Genomic DNA, 12,076 nt, shown 5'->3' with positions numbered 1-12,076 from the left:
TTTAGTATATTTTTCACTTAGCATTTTTTGCTATGATGCGGTGAGAGCATAATCTACAAGCCTACCATAGAACTTATCATAAAGTACTATTATAGACACAACAAAGAAGGCATACTAAAGTTGCCGCAATTACTGGTAACAGTAGTCTGCAACTGTAAAAATCTGCCCTTTTTTGGCATGATTTCTTAGCCTTACATGCACAAAACAAAAACAAATGAGCATATAACATGTTCACCGCATTTTTAACCTCAGTAGAGGTCTACACCGCAAGCATCACAACAAAACCAATATTTACTAAGACAAGACTCAGCTCAGAATAAAATATCTCATTTGATGCCAATTTCACAAGTAATAAAGAAAAATAGAAATTTGCAGCTGCATCTCTCACAGATCACACTCTTATGGCCTGAATGGTGGGATGAGTCAAACATCTGCGGAACTAACTAAACCCACTGACTACTTCTCATCTAACGACCTATAAAAACTTAGAGACTAAATTTCTTGCTTTAAAAACTGGTGGTAGCTTCTTGTTCAATTTTGTATGTTGTGACATGGCTATGTTTTATGGCGTAATTGTAATTCGTTAATTTTGAACAGCCAGTAACACTAATGGATGCTAAAAGCATCTACAGTTTCATGGACAGATTGAAATGTGATGGCCTTAAAGTACAGCACTTAAGAAGCTCGATGAGCAGTGTTCTAGTCAGGGCCACACTTGTTGATGATCAAATCAACGAATGAGAGCAAATTATCAGTATGAGGCTTGCAGTGTTGACTTCCTTGCTTCAAGCGCTAGGCCTGTTTGATTTCATTTAGGCAGATTGTAAGTTGCCAACATTGGTAGTACACATTGCGCGGCTTAAATGTCATACCTTCATTACGCTGCTCAAGTGAGGATTTAATATCTTTATGTTCTTACCTTGATGAATTTCTTAGCAGGCTCTGGCCATACAGACACCAACTCCTTTGCTATCTCAGATCCTGTTTTCTCATGGAACTCGATCAAAAGTGACTTGACATAATCTAAATCTTCTTGAAGCTCAAGTGGAAGCAGTTCAACCATCTCAGGGTTGCATTTTCTGAAAAATTTACACAAATTTTGTGAGTAAGACTTGAATTCAGATTCGTAATTATTAAAACTCCCAGCCGCCATTCTCGGTAAATTTTAATTTTCTGTAACTTCACAAGGGCGGAAACGAACTTACACAGATTACGAGTGCTCATACTGCGCTTCGGGCATTTAAAATTGTGATTGGTGCAAAAGGGTGGTTAAGCACAATTAATGGAACCTAATTGTATATTTTGAGACAGTATAAACTTTTGAAAATCTTAATAAATGCATAGAAAGAAGTTCTATAATCCTGGGGCAATCTCTAATATTATATGCTGTTACTTTCTAGCAGCGAGGTCTTACGTGAAAAGAGGTGACAATTTTACTCACCCTCTAAAGGAACCATCCACATCTAGAACATACGCAATACCGCCTGACATACCAGCAGCAAAATTTCGACCAGTAAGACCCAATATTACAGTACAACCTCCTGTCATATATTCACAGCCATGATCACCAACACCCTAAAATATTTAAAATAAACCATTAGGTAAGAATAATTAAATTTGAATGAGAGCTCCAACAACAACATCAATGTACAGTACTTAAAACGTTGGTAAAAATCGAAACGCAGTCTTGTTCAAAGAGAGATCGTAAATTTGCTAAAAAAAAAAAAATTATTTAAATATCGAAGACTTACTTCAACAACAGCAATAGCTCCAGAATTTCTGACTGAGAATCTTTCAGCTGCAATGCCACGGAAGAAAGCTTTACCAGATGTTGCACCGTACAGACAAACGTTTCCAACAATGACATTCTTCACTGAGTCAAAGGTTGAAGATTTGGGTGGATAAATAATCACTTCACCTCCTGACAGACCCTAAAAGACGACAGCAACAAAAATTTACCAATGTAACAGCAGGCTTTGATAGAAAAATTCGGCTGGTACTCATTTTTCCAGAGTGAACATTGCCAGGTTGACAAACATTCCGAATGGTGTGATTAATCCCTGCTCAATTTGCAAGGAACATTAATGAATTCAGATCTTTGAGATACAAATTTGCACTTGAGGCCCAATTTAAGCGCATGATTTCTGTTGTATGTTGCTTAGGAGCAAGAAATTAAGCAATTTTTGACCACACAGGAGAGAATGTAGGTGTTTCTGTGAGCAGCAAAAAACTGCCCCAGCAAAACTATCAATATAACTGTCAGTAAAGGTATTTCCAGAGAAATCTCAATCAATTGGACACTCTTAGGACAACCAATTTTATCTAACTTTAGAAATGAAGAAAAGTGTAAAAAAATAAATTAAAAAAAAATGAATTCGAAATGCAGATTGAACGAACAATAAGGTACAAAATATAGATCTGATGATTTTTTTCTTTTTTTTCCCCATTTACCGGATGAAAAATATGGTGAAAAGATGCTATAGCACAGGAGACAGCTCTAGTAAAATTGAATCTTACCTTGCCAACGTAATCATTAGCATCACCTTCAAGAGTTACATGAAGCCCTTTCGTCATAAATGCACAAAAACTCTGGCCTGCATGACCAGTGAGTTTAATGTTAATACTGTTCGGAGGTAATCCCTCTTCGCCATATTTCCTGTAAACAAATGAAACATTATTTTAATAAATAATAATTAAATTTAAATAATAAAAAGAAACGTAAGAGACTTGGATATTTTTCTTACACTAGTATACTTAATCAGCAAAAATATATTTGAATTGAGTTACTACGCTTGATTAATGAGCAATACAACTTAGATTAATGATAATTTTAACCAATGTTATTTGAAGTAGGAACACTTAATCAAAAATGACTAAATAGCATGGGCGAAACAGAGTTTTCCAATAGTTAACCAGCAAGACCAGCTAATACACTACTACCTAAAAGAGAGAAAGTTTAGATTTTATGCAGACTGACCTTACACATTATTGAAAAGTGTACTTCTAGAGATATATTAGGAGGTACTTACATGGAAATATGGTAGCTTAAAGTGCTTGTAAAAGCTCTGCACTCATTGTTTATAACCATTTCAATGTCCACTCGTTTTTCTTTCCCATCCAAAACCGGCTGCGCCCGTGCTATTAATTCATTGTCCAAACGTTTTTCCAACTGGAAGTCCTGTAGAACAAACAAAATACAAATTTAATTTTAATTTTGATAAGGTAATACCACTAAGGAAATAAGTATGTTGGAGTTATGCAAAGATAATATTTTTTTCTTTTTAAAAAAAAAAAAATATTACCCTTTTACAAGCTCTTACTTCATCCGTTACAAATTTTTAACGATGGGTCAGTGGCACCGCCCACTTTTTTAAATTCATTTTCTGAAAGTACAGAGTGAACTTAGCTTCTGGGAATTTTTCAGATTTTTTTTGAACCCTAAATGGCAAAGAAGTTTCGTTTTGAAAATACCAAAAATGGGACTCGTTTGGAAAGACATTTTTGGTGGGCACTGATGATGTAGCCAGGCGGGGAAAACAGCGTTTGCTGATTGACTGAACTCATCTTCAGGCACTGCCTTGTTGCGTCAACTCAACTGTCAGCTTTTAGTTTGTTGGATTTTCATTAGCTTTCCTTCCCTTAGAGATGATATTTTGACCTTTTACTTGAACTTTCTTGTTTTTTTTGGGGATTTTATTTGGGAAAACCTGCAAACCCCTCCCCCCCCCCCCTTGGCACTGACCAGTTGATTTTTTAATCTGATTGCGAAACACAATGCCAACAATCTCTGCATTAATTATTAATATGTCAACGATCATGGTGTCAACAGAAGCTTAGCATTCATCAACAACTGTTGATGCAATGCTCAGAAAAATCTTTGCTGACTTAACGCTCAAACAGATGCCTCTATGATGCCATGATGGTTAACACTGAACTGCACCATCTTCATTATCTCCAATTTAGAAATCAAACTGTTACCCTCAAAATTTGAAACTATAGAATTCAATGAGAAGATTAAGAAATCAGTATACCTGAGATTCAGATCCACCGACGATATTGACACCAGGTCTTAGATGAAGAGCGTTTTTCAAGATCAGACTGAGATTCAACAGCTTTGCTTTATTATTCACAACATTATCCGATGGACGCAAGAGATCTGTTCGACCTACTAGATCTTGGAATTTTCTTATGCCTAGATGGGCCATGTGAGTCCTTACCTAAAATACAAACGATGAATAGGAGATATCAGGAGAAAAATAAATAGGTAAGAGCAGAAAATACACAAATTTCATCAGGTTGGCACTTCCCACCACCAAGTGATGCTCTCGTGCACAGAAGTTACTATCAATTATAAAGCTATCTTGAGAGAAATTGCAAGCATTTAACTGAATGAACTAGTAGACAGGATACATATTCAGGCGTTCTGATATATGTTTTTTCTTCAATTCTTGACATAGAACTTAATTTGTCCGATGAAAATTACTGAAATTAACTCCTAACCAAGGTATTTTTATTTTTATTCAGCACTGGTTAGAAAAAGTTAGAGCTAGGCTCTTAAGAAAAACTATGAGTCAAATTGTGCACTAAAATGGTTTCGGCAGGCTTCTTAATCTAGCGACGTTTCTTCCCCATCCTGCGTTATTAAAAGTCTAAACAGCGTATTGCAGAGACTGTTATGGTAAAGTTTAGTGAGCCATTTCACTCAAGCAGTAGATTATGGTTTTTTTAAGTGCAATAAGTTTGAATTTTTGCATTGAGAAACGTTAGCATCTTGAATAGGAGTTATTTTCAATAATATTCTTCATGCAAATTGTGTATAACGGTAAGTTTTGATGAGTTAATATACATTATAATGCTTAAATTCACACCTCATCCAGTGGTCAATTTGTTTTTGGAAAAAAATGGTACATCATTGTTTTTACTGAATCATTTATACATAAAATTTCATGAATTAACGAGGGATATTGCCTTGTGGTATACATTTACTGTACCGCGTAAATAAAAAAAAATTAAACAACTGATTACGAGCACCCTAAAACTGCTTATTTTTTGAGTAGCATAATGTTTAACGTTGACAAAAACATTTATACTCCTTTCCTATTTTTTCCGTCTGCAGGAATTAAAGTGGATTAACTGCCTAACTTACCTCTTCTGCCAACATGAACAAATAATTAATAACATGTTCTGGTTTTCCTGCAAATTTTTTGCGGAGTTCAGGATCTTGCGTGGCGATTCCAACTGGGCAAGTGTTCAGATGACACTTACGCATCATTGTACAGCCCATGACAATAAGTGGAGCTGTGCTGAGACCAAATTCATCTGCGCCCAACAGTGCAGCCACAACAACGTCAAAACCTAAAATGAAAAGAATGGACGATGATAAATGATCAGGTATATGAACTGGTATGGCCTATGTTTCAGGGTTAGAATAAAGTCTATAAAACAGTTATTGCAATTTGCTACGCGAAAAAAAAGTTGCTGAAGTAACATCCTGGATGTAAAAAGTCTGCGCGAGACCTCTTGAATGTTGTTACAGACACTCCAGCTGTTATTGTATCATCCTAGTTACATTGAATCAACAGTTATTCAATTGTTGCGTTCATATCAACATTTACCCCAGATATTTAACATCAGGAATGTTACTTCAGCAACTTTTTTTTTTCCGTGTTGGTATGAAGTTGTACAATTTTTAAAAACTCTAAAATTTCTTGACCTTTGTTATTAAGAATCTCACGACTTCATACTTTATTATGAAGATATTCCTTGACAATGAATTACTCTTTTTTAACATTATCATTGCAATTTGTCTTTACTATTACTGTACAGCTTACACTGGTATCAGTCTAAATACATTTTGTGTTGCCAAATTTCTCATTTTACTTTCTTAACTAAAATCAGGGCTCCGACACCTTGAAACTGTCAGTGAATTTGCCCTTCATACAAAACTTTAAAAATGTTGCCGAATTTTCTTCAGGAAAAAATCCAAAACTGAGAGATAATCAGGCAATGCATTTAGGTTATTTCTCCTTGAAACTGTCCAAATATTCGTTGAAAAACGAACACACAGCTTATTTCAAAATTTTAATCGAGGAGGGGATCTGAGAATGCAAATATGGTTGAAAAAAAGCGAAGTCATCATTTCTAATGACTTTCGTTGTGTCAAGCAGCTGTTTATTTTCTACTTTTATGGAAGAGAGGGGACATATGATTGGTTTTCAGCTCCCTTATAGCATTTCATTTTGAGAGAGAGGAAAGCATTTCAGCATGAAAAATAGCTTTACATACCAGTTCTGATTTGTCCGTCAGCTTGGACCACGACCCTGGAGCGGAGGTTGTTCAATACCAAGACCTGGTGTGTTTCAGCGATACCCAATTCCCATGGTAACCCAGCACTTTTGATTCCTGTCCAGCTGCTGGCACCAGTGCCTCCGTCATGACCAGAAATAACAATGTGCTCAGCTTTGCCCTAACAACGGAAAAGAGTCTCATTGCGATTAAAATGGTTTTAAAAATCCAAACAATATATGAGGGGCTTGGAGGATAAGGCCCATAAGTACAGTTTTTGCTATTTCGAGAAATACGTGCTTGAAGTTTTGAAATTATATAGATTCTTATGGTGGAAAGAAAGTTCAAACTGACTTTTTGATGCTTGAAAATTGGAATTTGGTTGCAAATTTTTCACAGGTTATGCAATAAGACTAGTTTTACTGGAAATCATTAATATATAAGTTTTTTCCAAAACTGCACTTAAGCGCCTTGTCCTCCAAGCCCCTCATACCATGTTTCAAACAGTGAGCCACCGTAAATTATGGTCAAAGACGACTCACGCTAAAAAAGAGACCAGAAGTAAAAACTTGAGCAATACAAACAAATATTACTTTGCAAGTTCAGAGAAGCCCCCCCTCTTCCCCTTCAAAAAAAGAAGAAAAGTTAAGTGAAAATATATTTTACATTCATGATTACAATTAATCAGGCTGTTTAAATTAATATTCATCGGTGCAATTACAAGGATTTTGCAATTTGTATAGGGAATATGCGCTTACTATGACAAGGCAATAAAAATCTGAATGTCAATTACCATAAAATTATGTTCCCGTGGGGAATTAAAGGGGAAAAAAATATTTTACTTGAAGATGGGATAAAAAATGGCAGTAAGAGTTCCTTACTTTTGCAACACCAGAGGCAACAACCCCTACGCCAACTTCAGAGACTAGTTTAACGGAAATTCGAGCATTAGGATTTGCACATTTGAGATCATAGATGAGTTCAGCTAAATCTTCAATTGAGTAGATATCGTGATGAGGCGGTGGAGAGATCAAACCAACTCCAGGAACTGAATGACGTGTCGCAGCAATATCCTTGGTAACCTGTTGGAAAAGGAGAATACAAACATTCATAAATTTCGGCTTATCAATACAGAATTCAGAAAAAAGTGATCAAATGTTGTGGAAGTTTGAATGGGAAGAAGGGCTTAGTTTGTATTTCATCTTGTTGATAGAAACAATACTCTATAAATCCAAATAAATAAATGTAGTCCGAAAATAGTCAAAATGCATGACTGTCGACACAAAAAAAAACTCAGTCTACAGGACTTAAAATTGAGTAATTGATACCAACGTATAGAAGGGTGTTCCACAACATTTTCACGCGAAAACGCCCAAAAATGTCACGCCAAACCAGTATTAAGGTAGTGTGAGTTCGTAGTTCAAAAAGTATAAATTTTAGAAAAAGCTACTTGAAATTCCTGTCTGACGGATGACGCAGAGTATGATCTCAACTGTGTGCAATTTATTTTTCAAGGCATACGTGAGATTTCTGTTGAAATCTCAGGATCTGATTTTTATACTCCATTAAAATCACCTTCACTCCTCACAGTCACATATTGAGAAAAACATTAAAATACAACTTTGATTAAACATTTTAGTGAAAGCTTGTTTAGATGGTTACGAAGGGAAAAAAGTAACTTCATTCTTTGGTATATTGCAAATGCTACATTAAATCCTAACATTTCAAACCAAAAACAAACCTTGTATCCAGGTAATTCACCTCCTTCCCCTGGCTTGGCTCCTTGTGCCATTTTAATCTGCAAGTCATCAGCATGAGCCAAATAGGAACTTGTAACACCAAATCGACCAGATGCAACCTGTTTAATTGCAGATCGGCGATTGTAATCAGGATCTTGATTTAAGTAACGGTCAGCATTCTCACCTGGAAAGGAATTTAGAAATAAAATAGATAAAATTAAAAAAAAAAAAAAAAAATACAGTCTAACCTCACAGAGTAGGAATACATCAGGACTAAGGGTTCATTCTGACTTAGTGGGGTTCCCAAGTTAAAAGAACTTCATATTGAAAAAACAAAAAACTGGACCACAGGAATCATATGTACCTTGTGTCCTCTATGATAGATAAAGTGATATTTTGATAGCATTCTTTTGCGCCCGTCGTAATTGTACAAAAATGGTAGAAACGAGAGAGAGAAAAAAAAGAGATTCCTTGAGATACACAATGCCAGTTGGCTTAGAATTTGAGGTATTGTCAATCATGAGCCTAGTGGGAGAGTAATAAGAGCTCGACAAAACTAAAAAAAGATGTTTGACTCAGGGAGGACTTTGACTCCCGTAGCATCCAACCTGAAGGAGGTTGATCGGATCAAAGAAATACAGGGTGAGCGAAAAGTCCCCGACCCCCCCTCTAACTTTTGAACGAATTGAGCTAAGGAAATGAAACTTTGGGAATGTTCCTATCTCAAAGGGGACCATCTTTTGAGGGGGTCAAAATTTTGGTCCCCCCCTCAGGGGGGGACAGGGGCCCCCCAACTTTTTTTTTTCAAATAGCAACCCCTATCTTGTGATATCTCATTCGAAAGAGCATAAAAAACTAAGAATTTTGGCGCAAACCGCAGATCAATATCTCAATTTTTGACCGAGTTATGATAGGTCAAAGGTCAAATTTGACCCATTTTCAAAAAATCATAACTCCGGTTCAAATTATCGTAAAGAAAAAAATAAAACGGGAAAATTTACCAAATTGTGTTCGCTTTTACGTAAAAATTGCAGAAATCACTTCGATTTAATTTTAAGGGGGGGCTCGGACCCCCAAATACGTCAATTCAAAGGTCATTCAATTTTCCCACGAAATAAGCCAATTTCCTCTGGAATTGCCTCCACATTATCTCAGTAAGGTCAAAATCAGTTCAACATTACGTTGGCAAGTCCCCAAATTTCGGGAAAAGTTAAAAAAACGAAATTTAAACGGTCAAATTTAATCACCTTAAATTTCGTTTTTTTAACTTTTCCCGAAATTTGGGGACTTTCCAACGTAATGTTGAACTGATTTTGACCTTACTGAGATAATGTGGAGGCAAATCCAGAGGAAATTGGCTTATTTCGCGGGAAAATTGAATGACCTTTGAATTGACGTATTTGGGGGTCCGAGCCCCCCCTTAAAATTAAATCGAAGTGATTTCTGCAATTTTTACGTAAAAGCGAACACAATTTGGTAAATTTTCCCGTTTTATTTTTTTCTTTACGATAATTTGAACCGGAGTTATGATTTTTTGAAAATGGGTCAAATTTGACCTTTGACCTATCATAACTCGGTCAAAAATTGAGATATTGATCTGCGGTTTGCGCCAAAATTCTTAGTTTTTTATGCTCTTTCGAATGAGATATCACAAGATAGGGGTTGCTATTTGAAAAAAAAAAGTTGGGGGGCCCCTGTCCCCCCCTGAGGGGAGGACCAAAATTTTGACCCCCTCAAAAGATGGTCCCCTTTGAGGTAGGAACATTCCCAAAGTTTCATTTCCTTAGCTCAATTCGTTCAAAAGTTAGAGGGGGGGTCGGGGACTTTTCGCTCACCCTGTATTTTGAAAATACTGAAGAAACTTACCTCCTTCTCCGGTGTTCGATTTTCCACCCAATTTGTTCATGGCAACAGCTAGAGTTTGATGAGCTTCCAAAGAGATACTACCAAAACTCATTGCACCTAAAACAAAATTAATAAGTGCAAGGTTAAAAATTCACTCTGTCATAGTGAATTTTATTTTAATAGAGAGACCTCAGATAATGAGGTCTCTTCGTAAATATTCATAATTTCAAATAAATTCTGACAGAAAAAAAATTAAAATAAAATTAATAAAGATCAAAATTTATAATGATACCAAAAATTAGGAGTCAATAGATTAATCCCTCACCTTCATCACTTGACAAAATTTACTTTATAATCTCCCATTTAGATAAATCATTCATTTATTATTTTCAGATCTCTGAAATGATCAATTCAGAGTGAAAAATTTTGTCTTCCAAAACGAACTGAAGAATTCCAACTGAGCAAAATTAAAACTCCACTAAAGACAAATTTTTTTGTTCTCCGCCCTATTGTACTCAGATAAAACCTTGCTAAAAAAAATTTCAAGTGCATCTACAGGTTTACACCGTACTTTCACTGGGCATTTCACTAGGTTTTTGACATGGTTAAAAACATTTTGTACTACTAGCGGCTAGATGCCACTGGATATTATTATCATAAGGATACAAATTTAAACAAACAAGGTGGAAATTTAAAGTAATTAGCTTTCCAATTGCATTAAAATTACAATTACGATAAAAACCTACTTGCATTTCAATTAATAGCAATAAATATTAAAATTTGGTGAATCCCACACCGCTGGTTAAAATGCTGACGATTGAAATGAGACTGAAATGGACTAGTGATGAATGAAAGAAATCTAGATATCTCACCGGTAGCAAATCTCTTGACGATTTCTTTCGCTGGTTCGACTTCGGCTAAATCGATAGGGCTGTCATTTACTACTAATTCTAGTTGCCCGCGGATGGTACATGCTCTTACACTCTCCATGGTTGATTCACAGAACTTGGCATATGCATTTTTGCTGTTGCTTACAGATGCTTCCTGTGGAGATAATCAAAATATTTACATTAAAAAACTTAGTAGTTACTAATGCAAAGAATACAAGTAAAAGGGCCTCGACCCTTTATTATCCCAAGTTTTATCAAAACACAAAAAAAGGTCTATCATTAAGAAAATACGTTTCGATCTGTAAACTAGTGCGAACATAGAACTTTACCATGAAGTTAAATTTCAAAAAGAAGAGGAGATTGTGGGGGAAGTGCGTGCAAAGAGAAATAGGGAAAAATTCTTTGGTCATACACCAACTATGAAAACCAATTAGAACAATAAAAAAAAATTCAAAATGAGACTTTGAGTATTTGAGAGATTGAAAAATGGTGATATACTTCTGATAAAATTGACAAGAATCAACCACTTTTTGTTGCATCAAATTTATAAGTGGGTCTAGAGAGGACACGGAAGGGACGGACCCCCTCTCTCCTATTCACCCGAAAAAGAGGAGGAAAAAAAGGGAGGAAATAAAAGAAGAAAGAGTGGAAGAAAGAAAAAGGGATGCTTATTTGGTAATTATTCATAACAAAACTAGCCCAATCTGCACATCAGATGTTTTAAAATTTAGAAAATTCTATACGAGAGGCCTTCTAGATGCCCCCTTCCTCGCGTTTGAAGTGTCGGAATCCGCTTATGATCAAATTTACAGCTATTAAAATGAGATGAGATCAAGTAATAGGAAAGTTCTGAAATTAATTAAGCTGAGTATACTTTAACTTGAAAATGTTGAGATTCATTAAGAAAATTTCTGTCCATCTTACCTGCAAATTAGCAATGCTGAGAGGATCATTGATATGCTTTTCTCCTCCACTTCGCCAATGGAATGTACCTGGATTCCTGAGTACGAGCATATCAGTAGTCCTTTCAGAATAAGAGAGGAAATGCCGATCATAAGCTTCTTGAGCCAGGACTTCAAATGTAACACCTCCAATACGTGAGTGGGTACCCTGGAAAAATAAATCAGCATGAGCCCTGTACAATGTAAATTATGATTAAGAAAAAAAAGAGAAATGAAAAATAGGAGGAATGCGGATAATAGAAATAATTAATTTGAAGGATGTCTATAAGACAAATTGCTCCCCAATCCAAAAAAAAAAAATTCTCATCGTTTCATTATCCATTAAAATGAATCAACACTTGTGAATCTCTAAGCT

The 12,076-nt window shown here is 35.7% G+C and overlaps 1 protein-coding gene across 3 annotated transcripts in view; it reads right to left on the bottom strand.

Annotated features, from left to right (window-relative positions):
- Positions 1 to 12,076, bottom strand: part of LOC109029618 (uncharacterized) — a 98,349-nt gene that overhangs the window by 13,671 nt on the left and 72,602 nt on the right. For all 3 annotated transcript variants that reach the window (XM_019040154.2, XM_072303033.1, XM_072303034.1), the window contains 13 exons: positions 11,684 to 11,869; positions 10,742 to 10,913; positions 9,891 to 9,986; positions 8,027 to 8,208; positions 7,167 to 7,367; positions 6,286 to 6,466; positions 5,147 to 5,355; positions 4,032 to 4,217; positions 3,030 to 3,178; positions 2,518 to 2,656; positions 1,752 to 1,931; positions 1,442 to 1,575; positions 920 to 1,079 (listed from right to left, as the gene is read on the bottom strand). In XM_019040154.2, the coding sequence (XP_018895699.1) occupies positions 920 to 1,079; positions 1,442 to 1,575; positions 1,752 to 1,931; positions 2,518 to 2,656; positions 3,030 to 3,178; positions 4,032 to 4,217; positions 5,147 to 5,355; positions 6,286 to 6,466; positions 7,167 to 7,367; positions 8,027 to 8,208; positions 9,891 to 9,986; positions 10,742 to 10,913; positions 11,684 to 11,869 (2,175 nt within the window). The remainder of the gene's footprint in view (positions 1 to 919; positions 1,080 to 1,441; positions 1,576 to 1,751; positions 1,932 to 2,517; positions 2,657 to 3,029; positions 3,179 to 4,031; positions 4,218 to 5,146; positions 5,356 to 6,285; positions 6,467 to 7,166; positions 7,368 to 8,026; positions 8,209 to 9,890; positions 9,987 to 10,741; positions 10,914 to 11,683; positions 11,870 to 12,076) is intronic.

The sequence above is a fragment of the Bemisia tabaci genome, chromosome 7 (genome assembly GCF_918797505.1).
Source record: "Bemisia tabaci chromosome 7, PGI_BMITA_v3".
NCBI lineage: Eukaryota > Metazoa > Arthropoda > Insecta > Hemiptera > Aleyrodidae > Bemisia > Bemisia tabaci.
Note: the sequence above shows the minus strand (reverse complement) of the source record. Positions and strands in the feature narration are given on the sequence as shown.